Source organism: Sprattus sprattus, assembly GCF_963457725.1.
Source record: "Sprattus sprattus genome assembly, chromosome: 12".
Taxonomy (NCBI): Eukaryota; Metazoa; Chordata; class Actinopteri; order Clupeiformes; family Clupeidae; genus Sprattus; species Sprattus sprattus.
The window spans coordinates 32,439,516-32,461,592 of NC_137910.1; the positions used below are offsets into that span (position 1 = coordinate 32,439,516).

Genomic DNA, 22,077 nt, shown 5'->3' on the forward strand with positions numbered 1-22,077 from the left:
AGTGAATGATCGCAAATTAATTGTCCAACAAACTCCTTGATGCTCCTCTCTCCAGCTCTGCTCCCACAAAATGGCCAGAGAGGGGTCTGGCTTATATAGGGGCGAGAGGAGCTGAGAGGCATGTTCAGGCATGCCTCAGGGGGAGACTTGAAACTGTCCACTGAGTTATTTGGGGTTGCCTGGAAACTGTCTTGGGGTGACAGTGACAATGACAATGGAAAGTGACATTCCACTGTTCACGACCCCCCACAGAACCTAGGGATGATCTGACCTTGTTATTACCCCAGGTCCTGTGAGAGGCCCAAACAGCGGGGTGCCTCAGCTAGATGCAGCTGAGGGAGAAGCCTTCTTAACAAGGACAAAGACCCAAAGTGCACCTCCAAATTATGCAAGAACTATATAGGGAAGAAGCAGGCAGCTCGTATGCTGTCTGTAATGGAGTGGCCAGCGCAGTCACCAGATCTCAACCCCATTGAGCTTTTGTGGGAGCAGCTTGGCCGTATGGTACGCAAGAAGTGCCCATCAAGCCAATCCAACTTGTGGGAGGTGCTTCAGGAAACGTGGGGTGAAATTTCTACAGATTACCTCAACAAATTAACAGCTAGAATGCCAAAGGTCTCCAATGCTGTAATTGCTGCAAATGGAGCCTTTTTTGACAAAAGCAAAGTTTGATGAACAAAATAAATATTTCAAATCAAAATCATTATTTCCAACCTTGTCAATGTCTTGACGATATTTTCTATTCATTTCGCAACTCATTTGATAAATACAAGTGTTAGTTTTCATGGAAAACATGAAATTGTCTGGGTGACCCAGTACGGTAGTGTACATTGGCCTTCATATAGCCACACACGCAAGAAGAGTACTCAAACTTCGCGCTGCACACAGGCTCGTCCTTTTTCACACCACATATATGGGCCATTCTACCGAATTGATGCAAAGTCATGTCGGATATATTTAGAATTTTTTTATGGTTTATTCCCAAAACTTTGTCCGTATGTATATTGTACCATATCTAAAGTACACATATCTAGTAAAAGAACAGTCAAGTTTTATATTGTATTTTCAGAATGTGTTGGAATGTTTTTCCTCTTCCAAAAATTGTCACTACCGAAACATCACATTTACTATAGTAAAAAAGTATTATTATTGACCTGTTCAGATTGTGTTTCCTTCCCTTCTCTGAAGAGTATTTTTACAAATATTTCTTGAAGGTTTTCACAATGAAATCCATAGAAATGAATTTTTTACCTAATTTTCAAGTCCAATTTATCTGTTTCGGTAGTGACTGCACTGTTTCGGTAGTGCTGCACTGTTGGATGGATGTTCATTTCTCTCCCAAAATCATCCAAAAGGTGCTCTGGGCCGCCCTTTAGTCCACACAACACATTTATTTAAAAATGATGGGATTGAACTACTTACCATTTCATTTTGTCACTACCGAAATCATCTGGTCACTACCATATGTTTCGGTAGTGACTGTTTCGGTAGTGACAATTCTAGCTAACTTTAAGCATAAATAAAGAATTCTAGCAAGCACACAGCTTGCAAACACATCTTTGAAGAGGTGAACACACATACAAACATAAGATTTTCCATGAAACCCCAAAAGGTTTACTTAATTGAAGAAAACATGCGTTTCGGTAGTGACAATTCTTAAGGTTACACGTCGATTTTTAGACTTTGGAACACATTTATATAAAAACTATGGGATTAAGCTACTTACCATTCAATCATGAGGGACAGAGATGCAGTGTCACTGCATGGTCAAAAATGCAGAGTCGTGGCTAAAACACAGGCTCAGCCAATGGACTAAAACTCTTGTGTTTCGGTAGTGACATGAAAACTAGGGACATGATTTTTTGAGTATAGTAAATTGATTTAAAAATTAAACCCACAATAAATCTAAATATTCCAAGTTCTGTTTCAACCCAATCATAAAGATCTTTGAAATTAAATCATTGAAAAAAATCTAAAACAAATGAAAAGTGTTATTTAAAGGCATTGAAATCTAGGTGTCAGGGTTGGGGACAGCTACTTCCCAATAGAAAGTACCCTATAAATGATGATTTTGTACATATTTAGCTTATCACTATCTCATGTAATGCATTGGGTTTATATAGACCATAACATTTTCTAATTAAATATCTATGCCTAAATACCTAATTGTTTTGTAAATAGTTTTTATTGTTGAGGGACTGCATATTACACAAATTCGGTAGAATGGCCCATATATGTTCACGAACGTGCACACACATGCACGCGGAACTACGGTGGTCAGACAAAGGAACACAGACACACATATTTTCAGGCACGCTCCTAACAGCGCAACACCGAGCTTACAAGCTTGCGCACACACACACACTCCCTCTCCCTTACACATACATATACTCCTTCAATTAATTAGTTAGATACATTTAGCTAGATTACATATTGTGTGTTATTTTCTTATCATTGTGTAAATAAATACTTTGATTTATATACACTGGTTTATTTAATGTTACACAAGAATGGACGTTGTCAACCTCTTCTATTCAGAACTCCAATGACCTTCAACCATACCATAAGGTTACTTTGTTTGTAGTTATTAATTTAATTATTAATCAGAGTTCCAAATTGATAGTATAATATATTTTATGAGACTGATATATTTAATGAGACTGATTTGTGGATTATCATTACTTTGACCACTGTGGAGAACACTACACTTTGTGTGGCGCACTAGGTGTTCAATTTAGTTAATCTGCCTTTGTGTTGAATGGTTGATACCTGTCCAATCGGGTGAGATTACCAACATATTGTTGCTGTTGCAAGGACAGCACCAGTGTGTCTTGGTGGCCCTCGTGAAGACAGTATCACAATTTATACACAATTGCACCCACATTCACCCGGCGCCTGCTCACTGGGTAAGGTACGTACATATTCTGGTACTCCCATGTGAGAATGGTACCAATTTCACCTACAGTCTTGTGAATGTGACATAGGTTAACATTCCAACTCCCAACATTCTGCAACTGCCAATAATTATATTTTAATTATTATATATACAGTATAATCACAACAGTAAACTGTCACTGCTGCAGCCTCTGCAGCTGTCTCTGTCTCTCTTACTTCCCATTATCAGTCTATTGATCTACCTTTTTTGTAATAATTTTTTCTCTTATCTAACTTCCCAGTCTCTTCTATTTCTGTTTTTAAAAGCCACTCTCTCTCTTTCATTCACTCTATCACATTTTCACTATCACTCTATCACACTATTGCTATCACTATCACTTTATCACTATAATTCTTTCACTCTAGTTCTGTTTTGGTTTCCTTCTCTGAATCTTGCTCTTAATCTGTTTAATTACTTTGTGTTTCTCTTTCTCTCTCTTTCACTCACTCACCCCCTAACTCTCTATTCCATGTCTTACATTGTTTGTCTTTCTCTGTTAGGGAATGGTGCTGTTTAGTGCGGTGTCTGCCATAGTGAACATTTGTCGAACAAAAAGAAATCGCATTTATTAAAGAAAAACTAGAAACTTCCATAGACTTACGTTGTAAGTAAGCTACATTGAGCCATTGTGACATCTTACATTCACCTGTGCCATTTAGAAGGCTCCTTTTATCTCTGTCCCTATCAATATAACTCTGTAACTAGGAGTATTGATAAGAGGCACATTCCATACTCGTTTTTCCCCCCATCTCTCTATGCTTCTTTCCCATTCTAACCCCTTTTACAGAAATGCAGCTCTATGATATATATAGTCATGTAGATACTAAGAAACATGGCCATCACATGCCCAAATGCTCTCTGAAATAGCTCTCCCAATTAAAAAGTAACTTACTTTCCTGTGCAATTCAAAGTCATTTTTTCATGTTAACAACACACACCTAAACCTAAACCTATACCACAATATCTTTTCAATCTAGTTGGTTTTTAGTGATGATGAAAAGAAAACAACACCAAGTATTAAAACCTTTTGAACAAGATGCTGGCATTTTACATCAGGTTCATTTTTGAGCCTTCTCCTACTCCAAAAATAATTCAAAGACTTGAAAAATATTTCTTGACACTTGTTTCCTTTCATGAAATCAGTTTTTAAGCACATCAAGAAGACATTTTTGTCTCTACGGCTTTCCAAGTCCATCTTATATAGCACATTACTCCTTCATAAACAGGCTACCTTATTGACACCATCCGCCATAGCTTGCAGTGTTAGCTCCCGAGGGCCGTCCACTGTCTTGCCATCATCAGTGGGTCCCCAGCTGGCACTGTAGATGTCAATAACCTGAGGCATGTGGCTGATGGAGGACGCCTCAATGATATCTGTCATGAAGGGTTGGTCCAGCATTCGAATACCTGTGTGAAGTCATTAGAGAAGAGAAGATATTATTTCTTGTTGCATTTTCAATGTCTTAGTATAATACAATATTGTGCTGAACTATCAAGATATTTGTTGTTGAGTAACTACAAGATTCAATGTAATGATTATGGATTTGCAGTCATTCGGGAGTGGAGTGTTTTGATAATCTCGGAGCTGTCAAAGACCCTTCAGGCATGAACAATAAAACTGCTGCAGACTCCGGCAGAGGCAGAACAGATGCTCTGGTCCCTCGTGCCAGAAAGGATGAAGTGGCTTTAGGAAGGCTGGGTGGAGTTGCTAAAGGCTTCCATGGAGTTCAGGCATGTGGCAGTTTGAGGCAGAATAATGTATTTACAAAATCTTGTGCAAAACTCAAAAATAACGCCATATTACCTCAGCAGACAGTATGGCTGACAATTGACAATATTTACCTGTACGTAAATATTTATACATGTCTCCTATGTGCTTACTATTCTATTCTGCCGATCACTACAGATCGACAGAAAAAAAAGGAGTGTGAATGCATACTATGCATGTGTTTTTTCTACACACAAAAAACTGGAGGGAGAGCGTGCAGTTAAATCCAGTCAAAAACAGTCCTGCTCATATGACTGGTATAGTTCTTCAAGATAGTGTTTAGCACTTACTGTGATGGCAGAGTGAGGGCCCTGGATGGCTGGAAGTTATGTATCACACAATTGTCAGCTAAAATGATCAACCAGTTTGGTATGATGATGCTATATTGTGTAATGAAGTCATTTAGTGGATGTTTCATCCCAGGAAACAGAACTGTCACTGTTAGCTCAGATGTACCGGGTTATATGAACCCATTTTGTCACATCAGTAAGGACGTACCGGCCACTTTGGAGTTGTAAGCCACGCCCACTCCACAGATGTTGTTGTTGGCTACTGCAGACACCTCACCTGCGCACCTGGTTCCATGACTGTGAACATATGGAGAGAGGAAAGAGAACTATAAGGGTTCCATGACTGTGAACATATGGAGAGAGGAAAGAGAACTATAAGGGTTCCATGACTGTGAACATATGGAGAGAGGAAAGAGAACTATAAGGGTTCCATAACTGTGAACATATGGAGAGAGGAAAGAAAACTATAAGGGTTCCATGACTGTGAATATATGGAGAAAGGAAAGAGAACTATAAGGGTTCCATGACTGTGAACATATGGAGAGAGGAAAGAGAACTATATGGGTTCCATAACTGTGAACATATGGAGAGAGGAAAGAGAACTATAAGGGTTCCATGACTGTGAATATATGGAGAGAGGAAAGAGAACTATAAGGGTTCCATGACTGTGAATATATGGAGAGAGGAAAGAGAACTATAAGGGTTCCATAACTGTGAACATATGGAGAGAGGGAAGAGAACTATAAGGGTTCCATAACTGTGAACATATGGAGAGAGGGAAGAGAACTATAAGGGTGAGATTGAACTAAGCCCTATCTGTGTTGATTTTTTTTTCACATATTTCACATATTTTGTGATTTCTAATTAGCTGCAAGGGATTTAAAGCGGAAACAGACCCAACATGGCACAATGAGACACACACATACACAGTGGCTATTGTTCTTCTGTAAATCAGTGACTGGTTAATCTGCATCACATTCAACATATATCTGAGTTTTCTGAAGCACTGATACATACCCTGCCATCACACAAAATACTACCTATGTCCCCCTACATTAAAGTACATTTGTTTATCGGCTCAGGGCCAGTTAGCACACACTGTGCCTTTTCATTTGACGTTGAAAGTACTAAACCTGCAGCTCCTGGAACCGCCTAACGCCATTAAAAGGAATCAAAAGGTTTGAGACAAGGAAATAGATATACATGTTAATAAGATGTCATCAAACTGAGATAATACATATTATGTATTATATACACATATAATACATAAATCTAGAGCACTGAAACAAAATTAAATACTTGGACCATCCATGTGAAGTGGAAAATAGATGGCAAGACATAAACACAAATAAAAGTAACAAAAGAAAACAAACATGGTAGAAATGAGAACTGTTTCCATTGTTTCTGGAGGTTTTGGCTATTTAGGCATCTAAAGGCATTTTTATACTTCTACGATTCTCTCCGATTTGGTCGTAGAGGGACACTTTGGCACGCCTTGGCACGCCTTGGTAACACCTTCACCCAGGTGTTGCCGCCCATCCGACCCGTCGGAGAGCCGTCGGAGAGCTGGTCGGAGACAAACGCTTTTTTCTAACTTTTCTTAAAGAGACGGAGAGAGTCGGAGACCCCCTTGGCTGTGATTGGCCAGTTTACGACATCATTTCCAAACAACATCATTTCCGGAATCACACATCAGGACCTCACATTTCCTGTTTTCTGTCAAAATGTTTTAGTACGACTTTGGTAAACTACAAAGCTGCACAGCATGCAGCATTAGGCTACCATATTTTATATAAACCCTCGAAAAGTACATTTCTCCCGACCACTGTTGGTCTCTTGGCTGGTGGCTCGGTGTTGAAAGTGCCTTCTCCAACCAGCTTCAACTGACATCTAACGTAATTTGCTACGGAGTAATGCTGGCAGCATAATTACTTTGCATCTGTTAAATAGGACATGTATTTCATGTATGTGTAGAACCTATTTAGAATGACTGACTTTACATAAAACGGCAGTGAAAGACATTTGAGTCAAACATTACTTTTGCCTCAATGAGGGTGGCGTGTGAGAGCATAATCGGCACGACAACGTTGTACTTATTAGCAGCACACTTTTGAGAGTTATTGTGAATACGCTAACGCTTGATTTAGCGGAAAATCTAGTAAACGTACGTACCACCTGTCTCCTGTTCTGTTGTTGTTGTAGTTGTCGCTCAAATCGCTACAAGCACGTCCTCTGCTTATAACTCAAACTAGTCCAGCAGCTCCACCATCTGCATGCTTTGTTTTATAGTGACGTTTCACGCTAACACTTTTGACAAGGGCAACCGTCTCGTTGCAGATTAAACACATCGGTTTTGTCCTGCCCACAAGCAGCACAAATGCATAGCCTACTTGTCAGTCCACTCTGTCTTAAATTCGAGAGTTTTGGAATCAACTTTTCGTGTGTGAGAGCCTGGCAGATGATCATTAGTAAGTGTGCTAATGTATGTGTTTTTCAACATACTCATGGTTGAAATCGCAGTCCCACAACTGTATGTTGAGGTATGCATGTTCTTGCTGTGTGTCTGATATAACTATAACACTGCATGATGTATGATGTATGATGAATACCGTGGGTTTATTTTTCTGGCCCTGTCCTCAGAGTTTGGGGGTAATTTTGTTCGAAGTGTGCATGCTTTGTTTCATAGTGACACATTCACGTTACCACTTTTTGACAAGGGCAACCGTCTCGTGGCCAATGAGTGCATTGTCATAGCGTTGTAGTTATTCAAAGGTTACCCAGCGATCATTGCAGTATGAATGTGACAAAAATACCAAAGAAAATAAGGACGTATTCATTTTATTGGATCGTTTTATAATAGTTGCTCTTATTGTATGTAAGATAAGCATATCGTTTTGTTATAAATCGCAATGTTTTTCACAAAAAAATGACCACCACGATGGAGATACATTTGCCTACTCAAGTGAATATATAGCATTAGACATGTTATTATTGACTGTACTACATGTCTCCAAGGCCCATGTGACTGCACCTGCCCGACAGGTCTTGAAGCAACATCCGTGTCATGTCAGTGACAGTTGGGAGGAAAAACAATCAATGACTTCCAATAAAGAGGTTATGTGATAGCTACGGGCTCAACAATCAGTAGTTACCCCACCCAGCGGTCTGGCGTTGAATAGGTTGAATAGGCTTTAGGACGCATAGCCGTCGGAGTAGTATGTAAGCCCGACCAGTACGTTCAATTTTTTCTGAATCAACCGCCTGCCCCCGCCCGCCCATTTTTTTTTCGAGGACGGAGAGGGATGCAGAAGTATAAATTAGGCTTAACACGCTACTGGACATAAGAAGGAATCACCCTGTAAGCAAAATGACGTCCCCTAGACGTCCTGTAATGGTCTCTCTGAACGTTCTAAAAACGTAAATGTGTATGGTTCCCGTGACAACTTTAGGACGTTTTGCACGACGTTCCAAGACCGTCCCGAGGACGTTGCGGTGACAACTGGGAAACGTTTTCTATAGGTCATGGGGACGTTATGCAGGACGTTGCAAGCACCTCCCGAGGGCATTGTGGTTACGTCTGGGGAACGTGTTTCTATAGGTCCTGGGGACGTTCTGCAGGAAGTTGCAAGAACGTCCTGAGGGCATTGTGGTGACATCAGGGAAACGTGTTTTAGACGTCCTGGGTACGTTATTCAAGGATGCACCGCGGACGTAGCAGGCACGACCGTTTTTGCTGAGCTAAATGAAGAAAAGAAAATAATAATAGATCGCTGCGCCGTCATTTTGCTTACAGGGCGCACACACACCCAAGTTCAAGTTCATTTATTTTACACATTTCATATGATATGCATAGACACATACACAGACACACACGATTACGGGCATGGGAATTGAACCGTAAACCTTCCTATTACTAAACGAGATCGCTACCTACTGTCCTAACACTGTCTGATTACGATTGTGTCACTTTAACAGGTTTATCACAGTGTGAGACAGCCAACAAACTTAGTCTTTTTTTCCGAGGGTTTGAGGAAAAGCATATTGTAGCAATCTCAGTCACTACGCATTGAGGGTTTTCCGTAATGATTACTTTTTAAATTAACATCCATGGCACATCACGGACGTGCGGGCAGGGAGGCAGAATAACTAGCCAAACTAAGAATGATGAAATAAAATAAATATGAATGCTTCTTTACTGATCTGTGCTATAAATGTAATGTCTGCATGATTCCAATACAATGCATACATAGGAAGGTGACCAAGTGTCTAGCTTTAACATATTGAGCTTTCCATAGGCCTTCAAAGATGCTGCAACAGAACGAAGAGCTCACCGGTCAAATTGTCTGATTGGAATTTCTTTAAAAATCCTGTCTCGCAAGCAGAATCTGGATTTGACAACAATTCTAATATTTAGGCCTATAAAGCAAACGTGCACTGCCCTTATTATGTTTTAAAGGAACAGCCTAATCTGCCGTTAGAAAGTTATTAAACAACACGCATATGCTGCATTTTAAATAAAGCGCAAACCCTCGGTTTCAAACGAGGAGCGAACTGAGTGAGAAGGATCCAACATGGCCAAGCAGACTAGCCTTAAAAGCTTTTTTTCAGAGGCCAACTGAACTGAACAACAGTGATGAGGGTAAACCTTCTGACGAGGATGAACCTGTCCTGTAATACCTGCAGTGTTGCGCGTTTCCTTTTATTATAGGCCTACTGCGCGCCGAAGAGCCGCGAGCGGTATTGCAGACAGAGATTTTGAAAAATTATAGCACTCGCAGCATATTGAAAATTGGAGCTTTGAACTTAGTTCAAAATTTTGAATTATGAACAATGAACTGAGCAAGTTCATGTAGAAAGTGAACTTTCCAAACACTGAATACCTGACTCATTGAACAGAGCAATGACCATGTTGCGGCGCTCATTTTAACGCCACAGCAGGTTGCGCTTAAAGGCCACTTATTGACGCGCATCAGACATAAATGTTTTTGTTTCCCATTGTAAACTTAGGAAAATAAACATGTTGCATTCTAAACTACCTGATTATGTTATTATTTAAGCTATGCAGGCGGTCAGTTTTCTTCAATAGGCTAATTTAGAAGCAGAAATAGGTTAGATATTTGGCCGGCTTTTCATTAAAATGTCGGTCAAATGAAAAACATTTTTCTGGTTCAGAGAGGACCATCAGAGGACGTCAAGGGGACGTTTTGGAAGGACCAAATGCGAATGTCCCGCAGAGGACCACAGGTAAAGGTTACGGGGACGTTTTTAAAGGACTTCCTGGGGACTTATGCTGAGTGACCAAATTATAACGTTCCTTAATAGTCCGTTTTAAGGCTGATGCGAACGTCACGCAGAGGACCTGCAGGTAAAGGTTACGGGGACGTTTTTAAAGGATGTCCTGGGGATATGTGCTGATCAAATTATAACGTTCCTTAATAGGCCGTTTTAAGGCTCATGCGAACGTCGCGCAGAGGACCTGCAGGTAAAGGTTACAGGGACGTTTTTAAATGACGTCCTGGGGACGTGTGCTGAGTGACCAAATTATAACGTTCCTTAATAGTCAGTTTTAAGGCTCATGCGAACGTCACGCAGAGGACCTGCAGGTAAAGGTTATGGGGACGTTTTTAAATGACGTCCTGGGGACGTGTGCTGAGTGACCAAATTATAACGTTCCTTAATAGTCAGTTTTAAGGCTCATGCGAACGTCACGCAGAGGACCTGCAGGTAAAGGTTATGGGGACGTTTTTAAATGACGTCCTGGGTACGTGTGCTGAGTGACCAAATTATAACGTTCCTTAATAGTCAGTTTTAAGGCTCATGCGAACGTCACGCAGAGGACCTGCAGGTAAAGGTTACGGGGACGTTTTTAAATGACGTCCTGGGTACGTGTGCTGAGTGACCAAATTATAACGTTCCTTAATAGTCCGTTTTAAGGCTGATGCGAACGTCACGCAGAGGACCTGCAGGTAAAGGTTACGGGGACGTTTTTAAATGACGTCCTGGGGAGGTGTGCTGACAGACCAAATTATAAGGTTCTCTAAAAGTCCGATTTAAGACTCATGCGAACGTCACAGAAGGACCAAACGTAGACTTGCTACGAACGTCAAAAACGTTCTGGTAACGTCCTCTAGCGAACGTTGTGGCGGGGACCAATTGGGGACGATTGGGGACCTTGCGAATGTCCTGTTAACGTCCTGGGGACGTTCCCTGTTTGCGGGGCAGTCACTCCTCACACTTCTCCTCCTCCAGTGTTCCCCACAACCCTCCCATGGATGCACATGCTTCAGTCACAAGAGCACAACTTGTCATTCTGCGCTGATGTTTTCATGTGCATGCTGCGATGCAATTACGCCTTAAATGGGCGCTAACATGTTAGTACATCTGCCCCTCAGTGTCATGGTGTGACATTTGTAAGAAAGCCTTAGCTGTGTAGGTTTTAAACAGGTTTTAACAATATTTTTACGAGGGTTCTGTCCTGTATTGACAGCATTTGAAGGCAGTGTTAATATTTGGAGAGTAACAGAAGGCAAAGGAAAGGTCATGTCTTTGACCACAGAGGCTTGAAGACTGCAGGGCTGCCAATCTGTTCTCTCTCACATTCCTGCGGGTCATGCTCTGGTAGCATCTGACATCACGCAGGAAATCCTTTCCAAAAGGACAAACCCGAGACATAGCACACTCCATCACAAAGAGAGCCATATGTAACACATTTATCAACATTTTTGTAAGTAGAAATGAGGATGATGGAACGTTTATACTATTATCACACTAGCTCCTTAATGCACACACACATGGGCCACTTCCTCTGAAAAATAAACCATGCTTATTAATCAACTAAAGATAGTTCTATTTCTGGCTCTATAGATGCCATGAGCAAACACATTCATTTGTGCCTGCTCTGTGAAAAATGATGTGTGGGTTCTTTCACTGGCTAGAGGTCCATTTAGTCTAGACTAAAGCAGTGCATCTGCCAAGGATCTCATTAAGAGAGAGGGAAGGGTAACACTTCTGTCTCCAAATCTACCCATTACCTGTTAAACCAGTCATCTGTGTAGCGGGGGTAAGGGTATGGGTCGTTACTGCTGAAATCATAGCTGGCCTCAGCATTCTGAAAGAGAAAAGGTCAGGTCAAATATGATGTAGACATAGGGAGAGAGGAGTGGGCTTGTATAACCAAGAGAGCATATACAAACATTAGAAATTACTATCTTATCTGTATCCTAGGCTTCATATAATTAGAAGTAGTAATAGAAGTAGTATAAAACAAGAAGAGGAAGATGAAGTGTGCTCTGAAGATTGCAAATGAATTGCCATCATAAAGCTTAATGAAAGTCAACGATTGTTTTCAAGTGAGTGGTACAACTTAATATACTATATTCAAATAGTTCAGCTGAGTAAGACCGGTTTTCAAGGCCAGAAAGACTCTAAAACATAATATACTATATTCAAATAGTTCAGCTGAGTCAGACCGGTTATACAGGCCAGATAGACTTTGTAAATTGTCTGTTGGTGTCAAATAGAACCTTTCTTTGCATGATGCACTGGGCTGTTCATGTGAGCCCAGACACAAAACGTGGTCTTTCCCGACTTGATTTCAAATGCAATGTCTCATATGAGTCACTATAGCAGTACAGTCACACGGTTGAAAGATAGACATCTGATCTGCATATGAAAAATTAGATGGTACTAGATGGGATTGGTAAGTGTATCCCTAGTGTATTCTATTGGGGAAGCCATTGGTATGCCTGAGAGGTTTTCAACGAATTTCACCTTATTCTGTAGTGTAAGATACACATCTGATTTTCCAAGCATCGTTATTAGATAATAACAAAACAAAATACTAGATAATATTAGATAATAGATTAGATTATTAGATCATAACAAAACAAAATACTACAAAGCAAGGAGAAAATATAGCCTTTCACATGACTCCACAGTGAAAAATCAAAGCCTCAGTATGAGCCAGCACTAGCCCAGTGATTTCTATAATGTGATGGTTTTAACAAAGGAGTGAATTGACCCTACCAATATTTGTACTAATCAATGTCTGTGACGGTCGTGGTGCGACCGAACATGACAAGCACACTCCTGCCCTATCTTTGCAACCACAAGCGCACCCAACAGGCATGGTTTGCACACACGCACACACAAACACTCAGACCACTGATTACAATTGGATCCACCTCATGGACACTTCTAATTGCCTAGACTGGCTGGGGGGTACATCTAAAATGGTATGGACCATACCACTTGCATAAGGTTGTTTTTAACACTATTTGGAATTTATGAATTACATAGTTATTTCTGTGATTGATGATTGTGAGGAAATGCTATGTTCGGGTCTCAGGGTCTGTCTTGTCATTGTGTATTGTTTAGTGTTTGTGTCTACCCCCCATGTGTAAGCAGTGGTGGACGAAGTACACTAACTACTTACTTAAGTGAAAGTATAGATACCTGGTGTAAAATATTACTCCAGTAAAAGTGTATGCACTTTGAATTTCCACTTAAGTAGAAGTATAAAAGTATTGGCCTTCATATATACTTAAGTATTAAAAGTAAAAGTACCTTAATGAATTATGGTTCTAATGGCCTTTTATCATTTTCACATCAAAGCGCCGGCTCAATCAACTGATATAAGGTGAAAATAGTAATGCCAATCTTTAAATAGTGTCTTACATTTGTCTATTAAAAGTGTATAAGCACAAAACATTGAAAGCTATCTATTGCCATTAGGTAAGACAAAGTGGTTATGAAATACAAGAGAACAGTTATTTAATTTTACATTTATTTGTAACTTAGTTGCACATTTAATTATTAAAAAAAATGCGGAGTTAAACATAAGCTCCTTTACTATATCCCATCTGTCTGTCTGTGTTACCCTTAAACTAATAAATCCTGATGTTTCAAAGTATGATAAATACCATTACAGGAACTAGTTCCACAAAATCAGAGAATGTGGTGTTATACTAGTTTGTGCTGAAGACTAGTGATAAAAGTGATATTCCCTACACAACCCTAGGTACAAAAACAACAACACTTGACCTATTTATAGGCTACTAGTTTGTGCTGAAGACTAGTGTTAGCAGTGATATTCCCTACACAATCCTAGGTACAAAAACAACAACACTTGACCTAGTTATACTAGTTTGTGCTGAAGACTAGTGTTAGCAGTGATATTCCCTACACAATCCTAGGTACAAAAACAACAACACTTGACCTAGTTATACTAGTTTGTGCTGAAGACTAGTGTTAGCAGTGATATTCCCTACACAACCCTAAGTACAAAAACAAAACACCTGACCTCAGATCAAACATGAAGAAAAAACAGGAACTCGTTTTTGCATAAATTGCACAACATTACAGAGTATACCAGTCTGCACCGAAGTCTGTAAAGAAGTATGTAGTGATACCTTTACCGAGGGAGTTTGTCAAGAACTGCATGATAAAAGTTTGCGACATCGTGTGCCCTGATAAAAGGCAAGCATTTTTAAATGTGAGCCTGAGCAGAAACACCGTTGATTGTGTATGTTTCTTCCATCATTTATGTAGCATTACGTAGGCTAAGCTTGAGCATAAAACAGCCTCAAAATGCTGCAGAATTCAACGTAGCTCGCGCTCAACGAACGAACGAAACTGACGAAACCGAAAGGACTTCAGAGCAAATAGTGCTAATCCCTGATTGGTGTGATTGTGAACTCACTTTGACCTTTCATTATTTGATTCGCTCTGGTAAAAAGGAACGAGAGGTTTTACTAAATGTAATGGAGTAAAAAGTACGAATTTTCACTTTGAAATGTAGTGGAGTGAAAGTATAAAGTCTCACCACATAGAAATACTTGAGTAAAGTACAGATACATAGATATGTTACTTAAGTACAGGAACGAATTACATGTACTTCGTTACTGTCCACCACTGTGTGTAAGAATGGTGCTGGCCGCCATGTATATATGTTCAGTGTTCTGGGCCCAGTTTCCCGAACGCTAAAAAGGACTTGAAATCGGTCGTAAGAGGGATATTGCAGAGCGGTTTCCCGACGCCGCACTTACGGCAATGATGAATCTATGATGTCGCCAAAATCCACGTGGGCCGTTAAGATACGTCGTTATCGGGAAACTAGGCCCAGTCTAGTTAGTCAAGTCTTGTTTAATCAGGTATGTGTTCCCTTTTGACTGCTGAGTTTTGACCTCTACAATCTTTAGAGGCTCAGCAGGTATTTTTTTAATAGTTATGTTAGAAAGGCCAGAGACTTTTGCAGATTGTGCACGCGCAGAAATCCGCAACCTCCTGTGTTTTGAATTAGTTCGCGGCAAAAACCTGAAGAGTCTGCAAGGTGTTAGTTTGGCTGTACAGTTTAATTAGTAAAAGTAAGATCTGTTTCATATTCCGGACATGTTTGTGCGTCACTGACGAACTGTAAGTCTGTGTTTTATTTCCTATTATATAATGTATAATGTGTAATTCTATAGTTTAATAACGTTAGTTTAGTTAGCAGTTAAGATTAGGTGTTATTTAATATGTGGATATGTTAGTTGTATGGCTGGCTACTCTAAGTTTAGTTGAACTGTTAATAATGTTAGTGAGTAAGTTAGACATGTGTAATATGTGTAAGGTTTCTTGTACTATTATTTGTAGCATAATTAGGTTTTCTATTTCTACCGTGAGAATGCCCGTTAATGGCAGTTAAGCTATAATTAGATTAGTAAAGCGCATTTAAATGACCAGTAGATGGCAGTAAAATCACATAGTGTAATCACCACTATTTACTAGCATAACCTATTTGCGGTGTGTCAAACATATGTATATATTAAGCCTTTATGTTAATGTTTTATAATAATGATTTATGCATACTAATGTATAATTTGTACTTTATTTTCTTTGATAGACCATAAACATAAACACAACACAAACAGATAAAGACAAAGATAAAGATCCTTGAGACTGCATTCTGACTGTGTTCTTACCGACACCACCACATCTACCCTACAACCTATACAGTCCTTTACGATCAGTTTAGTCAGTTTTACAGTTATGTACTGCAGTATTTTTGTCCTCTACCCCATTTAGAGGCTGAGCAGATTTAAGACTGTTGCTATTTGTCCTCAGTAGATTTGTGAGGCTAAGCAGTTCTCCTCGGTATTTTGAACCTGAATAAACCTTTATATTTGAACCCTCACTCTGTCGCTGAGCTTTCATGCCAAACCCACACATTTCGAAGGCAACCGAGGATCGGTCCGTCACAATGTCATAGTTTTTAAACCTGTAACTTAATAGAATATCATGACTGGGGGATTTTTGTCAGGCAGATGGAGTTTAAGTGTACACTACTGTATGTGCTGACCTAACCATATTTTGTATGTGCTGACCTTTTTGCTTTGTACTGCACTTAACATGTGTTCCATTCTATTTTACTTTTGGCAAGCTTCTCTCCATAATCCTTCCGTTTTATGGTTCACTATGCACCCCCTATCTCACCAAGCTCATCTAAAGGCTTACTGCTTTCTAAATGAAGTGACATGGGAATCGATATGCCACGAAAGTGATCTACTGAAATGTACTGTTACTTATATCTACGAATACTTCTAGCCAATCTGAATCCCTCCCCTTCTCCTAACAATCTTTTCTGTTTTGGGTTGAAAGACTCATAGAGTGAAATAAAATGTTTCCAAGGTATTGGTATTGTGTTTACAAGAATAACAGGGTTGTAATAACAAAAGAGGAGGGGTCCAAGTAACAAGCCCTGAGGCACAACAGCAGAGAAGTGATACTTGTCCCTGCCTTTGAATGATCATTCAATGAGATACAAGTCAAACCAACAGTATACTTTTAACCAAAACGCAGAGATTAGACAGTGTAGAAAGGAAGATATTGTGTCTCACTATGTCAAAGAATGCTGATAGGTCTAGTAAAATAAGAAGTGATGACTGAGAAAGGGGCTCTTGTTACTCAAAAAGCCACAGTGACAGACAAAAGAGCTGTTTTAGCTTTGTTGGCCACTCTTAAAACAACACTGCTTAGAATCCAGTTAAGAATTCTGAAAATGAACCATTTCAAGAATCTTTATTAAGACGGCAAAAAAGGGCTATAATGTGCTGGGAGGTCAAACTGTAGGCAAGATAACAGAGGACATGTTATAGGACAACTAAGGGGGAAAAGATTGAGACGTCTCTCTCATTGAGACGTATAACTCGAGAATGGTGAATGAGTAACGCTCCAATTTCCCAAGGAATTATTTTGCGTCTCCAAAATTCTCAAATACATTGTGTTCCATCTTAAATTTCTTTTTTCATCATTTCAACATTGTTTAACAGCTAGTTTGTTGCCAAAATAGCGACAGAGATTTATATAAATTACAAGCTTTACTGCTCCATTTCTTGTGTATCAATTCAAATGAATCAATACATCACTGACTGTTGTTAAAAGAATGTGTAGGTCTGGTGATGAATCTAAAAGCAGTTAGGTTGTGGGAGGGAGGATGGGCTTTCTGAAGGAGAATGCGTGCGCAGCTCGGCAGGACACAGCAGAGCAGTGAAGCGTGCACAGGCCTTCCCCACACCGCAGAGGACGGGGAGTTATTTTGGGTGGAAGACTGATTTGGCTTCATTCCAAGGCTGAACGAAGTGTTTTCCATACTATGGCATAGCTATTACTGCTGTCTATTTCATAAGTACTATTGCAGAGCTATTACTGCTGTCTATTTTATAAGGAGCTTGATGGTTTTATGCTGTGCCGTATTTATGTATTTCCTGGCCTATAACAAAGCAGAATTAAATGTTATCAAACACATCCTACTCTGAGGCATCCCACTGTTTTGTTTTGGTGTTTCTGGCTCTCGATGAACTATAATGAAAGCATATTATCTCGGTTTAATTAAGACCCTGTAGGTCACTTTATTCCCACTGGCATTGATAAGCCTTTCATTAGTGTTGAGAGCTAAATATTGTGTGAACTGGAATGTGTCGATCCCTAGGATGCTCAACATCTATCTGAGGAGGTGGCACGTGACACACGGTCTCTATCATCCATCCTTAGTAATGTGTTAACCAGGGATTAGAAACGGTTCAAAGAACGAAAACGAAAACCGGTAAAGAACGAAATTTTGTGATGAACGTAATCGAAAACCGGAACAAAAACAATTTCAGCTGTTCCGGAGTGAAAACAATATTTTCAATTTTAAATAACCGGTTAATAACGTTATTTTTCGTTCCAAATAACCTTTCTTGAAATATTGTGGGAATAAAATAATTGTTAAAATAAATCTTAAAAAAAAGTTTTATTCCGGAAGTGATGGGCTTGGCTACCTGCCCGCTAAATGTTACCCAGACCGCCTGGCTGAAGTGAAACTACTGTTGACACTAGCGAGCTGCTAGTAGCCTAACAGATCTGCAATGATTGTGCTGCCTGTGCCCGTTACCTAGGTCAGTGTAGAGCGTGCCTTTTCGCCTCTCAAATATATCCTGTCTCCTTTGCGCAGCAATCTGAAGGAGAATGTTTTGGAGGACATACTTTTCCTTAAACTGAATAAGCAATTTGGTATGTAAGCTATCTGTTGTCCATTTCAAATAGGCTAACTCTCGAGTTAATAGAAGAGAGTAGGCATAGGCCTCTAGCTATGGACATGAGTTGTGTTTATTTTGCGCGTAATGGAGAACGTTTTGTTGGAGATGCTTTCCGAATTTGAATGTAGGCCTAAATGTGACCGGCTGAGTTTGTTGTCATTTTGTTTTGAATAGTCATGGGTCTAAGCTGCTGCATTTCTTGCTTTCTTTTTTTTTAACGGACTTCAGTTCGAAAGACATGTTTGCGTTTAAATGGTCCTGCAGCCTAATTTCATGTTGCCGACTGGAAACAAATAAAATTGAACTGCAAGGTGATATAATGTTGTTTCATTATTTATTATAATTTGTAGGCAAACTCCGTTTCCACAACGTTGGAAAAGTGCGCATTGCATTTAGCCTATAGGCTTCACGCACGCACCCGAATAATGACAAACATTAAGCACGCGCATACCCCCCCGCATAATGACAAACATTAGGCACGCGCACCCCCCCCCCCCACCCCCCCCCCCCCCCCATGACATTTTTGAAAAGAACGTTATTAACCGTTCTTTTATAGGGTTCTAACCGGTTAATAACATGAAGAGAAGTATAGGAACACTGGAACGGAACAGAAAAATAACGTTTCTGGTCAGAACGAAACGAAATGAAAAATATTTCGTTTTTAATCCCTGGTGTTAACTGTTCAATATTGTTATTTTTATCCTTCCGAAGAAAACCTTCCTTTAGGCATCACACAACTAAGAAGGGGCACATCTACACCTGTCTTTGTGTAACATTTAGGCATACATTTTGACAGCATGTTTAAATAGCTTATTTGAATCACCGTATTTTCTGCACTATATGGCGCACTGGATTATAAGGCGCTCTGTCAATGAATGGTCTTTTTTCGATCTTTTTTCATAATGGCGCACCGGGCTAAAAGGCGCATTCTAAAACTGATTGTTCCAATCCTTGAATCAGGATACCCCTGGCGCTGCACCAGCAAAGAGGAGCCCGTTTGAAAACTATTTCAACAATTGCACTATTAATGGCGATATACAAATAAATAATAATAATTATTAATAAATAAGCACCTTTTTTTGTCGGTAGCGCAAGTGTTCCACCTGGCTGTTGCGTTGCTTCAAGGGTTGTGTGGCAACGATTTATTTAGGAACAATACTTTGTAGAAGAATGATGGTTTATCATTAAATCATTCAAATATTGTTTCTTAAATTGAATTGTGGCGTCGTGCCTAACAACTCCCCTTACCTGTTCTAAAACCAGCGCAAAGCACGGCCTCTTGGGATTTATTGCTTAATTAAGAGACACAAAACAGTCAGTCAAACTTCATCAAACTTTATTAAACTTTCAACATTGTTCAAACGTTAGTGATACATTAATGCAACGTAAAATACAACACAATACACTCACTTTTTCAGTTCATTCATCGTCCACAAATCCCTCAAATTCTTCATCTTCAGTGTCCGAGTTTAACAGTTGGGCGATTACGGCATCCAGCATCCCCGGATCCCTCTCGTCATTATCCGAGTCAGTGGAGTCAGTGTCATTGCTGTTACCTGGCAGTTCAGTGATGATTCCGGCCTTCGTGAAAGCTCGGACAACAGTTGAGACTGATATCTTAGCCCAGGCATCCACGATCCATTGGCAGATAGTAGCGTAAGGGCTCAGATACACATACGCGTTTTTGTAAAAACGCGACGCTAGGAAATACATTGATTCCTATGGTACGGCGCGCTATCACGCAAAGCGCCCCGTACCATAGGAATCAATGCATTTCAAATGCATTGATTCCTATGGTACGGCGCGTTTAAAGCGTGCGCCCCTTCTCCACCACGCGATGCGTCTTTGAAGCGTTTTTTTAGGTGCGCTTAAAGTTGAACTATTCTCAACTTTCCAGCGCAAGGCAGGGAAGCGCACCGCTTCTGTTTTGGCCGCCGCACTTTGCCAAGGCGTTACTGAAGCGTTTCTGCCTGAAAAAAGACGCGTATGTGTATCTGAGCCCTAAAGGCGGCTGCATGCTACAGCGTTGGGGGTTAACGGTTGCACAAAATTTACTCGGTGCAGTTCATGCTCCCAAAGGTTGCGCGTGTTGTTATGAGCCTGCCATTTGCCTGGCAGATAGAAAGCTGTTTCCCTAACAGAAAGTCTGAAGCTTGAAGTTCTTTTCAAACCTTTGCTTGGGTAGCACTGTTAAACTGAGCAGACATGCAGACTACATTTGAGTAATCTCATCTCGTAACATTCGTTTTCTAAAAACAATCACATAGTATTGCATGTTTTACTGTGGTAGAAAATACATTAGCTTAATGCTAACGTATATGGCAAATCCTATAGACACCGCGCTAGGTATTAGCATCAAGTAATTCACGTTAATGTTTTTGTATGAGCCTGACATTTGCTCTGCAGATAGATAACAGGTTCCCTAACAGAAAGTCTGAAGCTTGAAGTTATTTTCAAACCTTTACTTGGGAAGCACTGTAAAACTGAGTAGACATGCAGAATATTTTAGTAACCTCATCTCGTATCATTCGTTGATAGAATGCAGGCTGCGAGGCTCGCGTAAGGGCTTACGCAAAAAATTACGCAAGTCTAGAAAAAGGGGCCGACGCACGCAAGACGTAAGAAGTCGCGCAAGGGTCACGCAAAGGGGCTTGCGCGGCCGCTTGCGCTTACGCAAGGAAGCATGAATTAAGGCGGCTGCTTGCTACAGCGTTGGGGGTTAACGGTTGCGCAAAATTTACTCAGTGCAGTTCATGCTCCCAAAGGTTGCGCGTGTTGTCATGAGCCTGCCATTTGCCTGGCAGATAGAAAGCTGTTTCCCTAACAGAAAGTCTGAAGCTTGAAGTTCTTTTCAAACCTTTGCTTGGGTAGCACTGTTAAACTGAGCAGACATGCAGACTACATTTGAGTAATCTCATCACGTAACATTCGTTTTCTAAAAACAATCACATAGTATTGCATGTTTTACTGTGGTAGAAAATACGTTAGCTTAATGCTAACGTATATGGAAAATCCTATAGACACCGCGCTAGGTATTAGCATCAAGTAATTCACGTTAATGTTTTTGTATGAGCCTGACATTTGCTCTGCAGATAGATAACAGGTTCCCTAACAGAAAGTCTGAAGCTTGAAGTTATTTTCAAACCTTTACTTGGGAAGCACTGTAAAACTGAGTAGACATGCAGAATATTTTAGTAACCTCATCTCGTATCATTCGTTGATAGAATGCAGGCTGCGAGGCTCGCGTAAGGGCTTACGTAAAAAATGACGCAAGTCTAGAAAAAGGGGCCGACGCACGCAAGACGTAAGAAGTCGCGCAAGGGTCGCACAAGGGGCTTGCGCGGCCTCTTGCGCTTGCGCTTACGCTTACGTAAGGAAGCATGAATCACCCTTTAATGCAGGCTGCGAGGCTCGCGTAAGGGCTTACGTAAAAAATGACGCAAGTCTAGAAAAAGGGGCCGACGCACGCAAGACGTAAGAAGTCGCGCAAGGGTCGCACAAGGGGCTTGCGCGGCCTCTTGCGCTTGC

General features: G+C 40.4%; 1 protein-coding gene across 1 annotated transcript in view; it reads right to left on the bottom strand.

The window, feature by feature from the left end:
• pcsk2 (proprotein convertase subtilisin/kexin type 2) overlaps positions 1 to 22,077 on the bottom strand; it is a gene marked incomplete at both ends in the record, with an annotated part of 75,246 nt that overhangs the window by 39,995 nt on the left and 13,174 nt on the right. Inside the window, 3 exons of the mRNA XM_080849504.1 lie at positions 4,167 to 4,342; positions 5,202 to 5,290; positions 12,025 to 12,101. Coding sequence (XP_080705630.1) covers positions 4,167 to 4,342; positions 5,202 to 5,290; positions 12,025 to 12,101 — 342 coding nt within the window. The remainder of the gene's footprint in view (positions 1 to 4,166; positions 4,343 to 5,201; positions 5,291 to 12,024; positions 12,102 to 22,077) is intronic.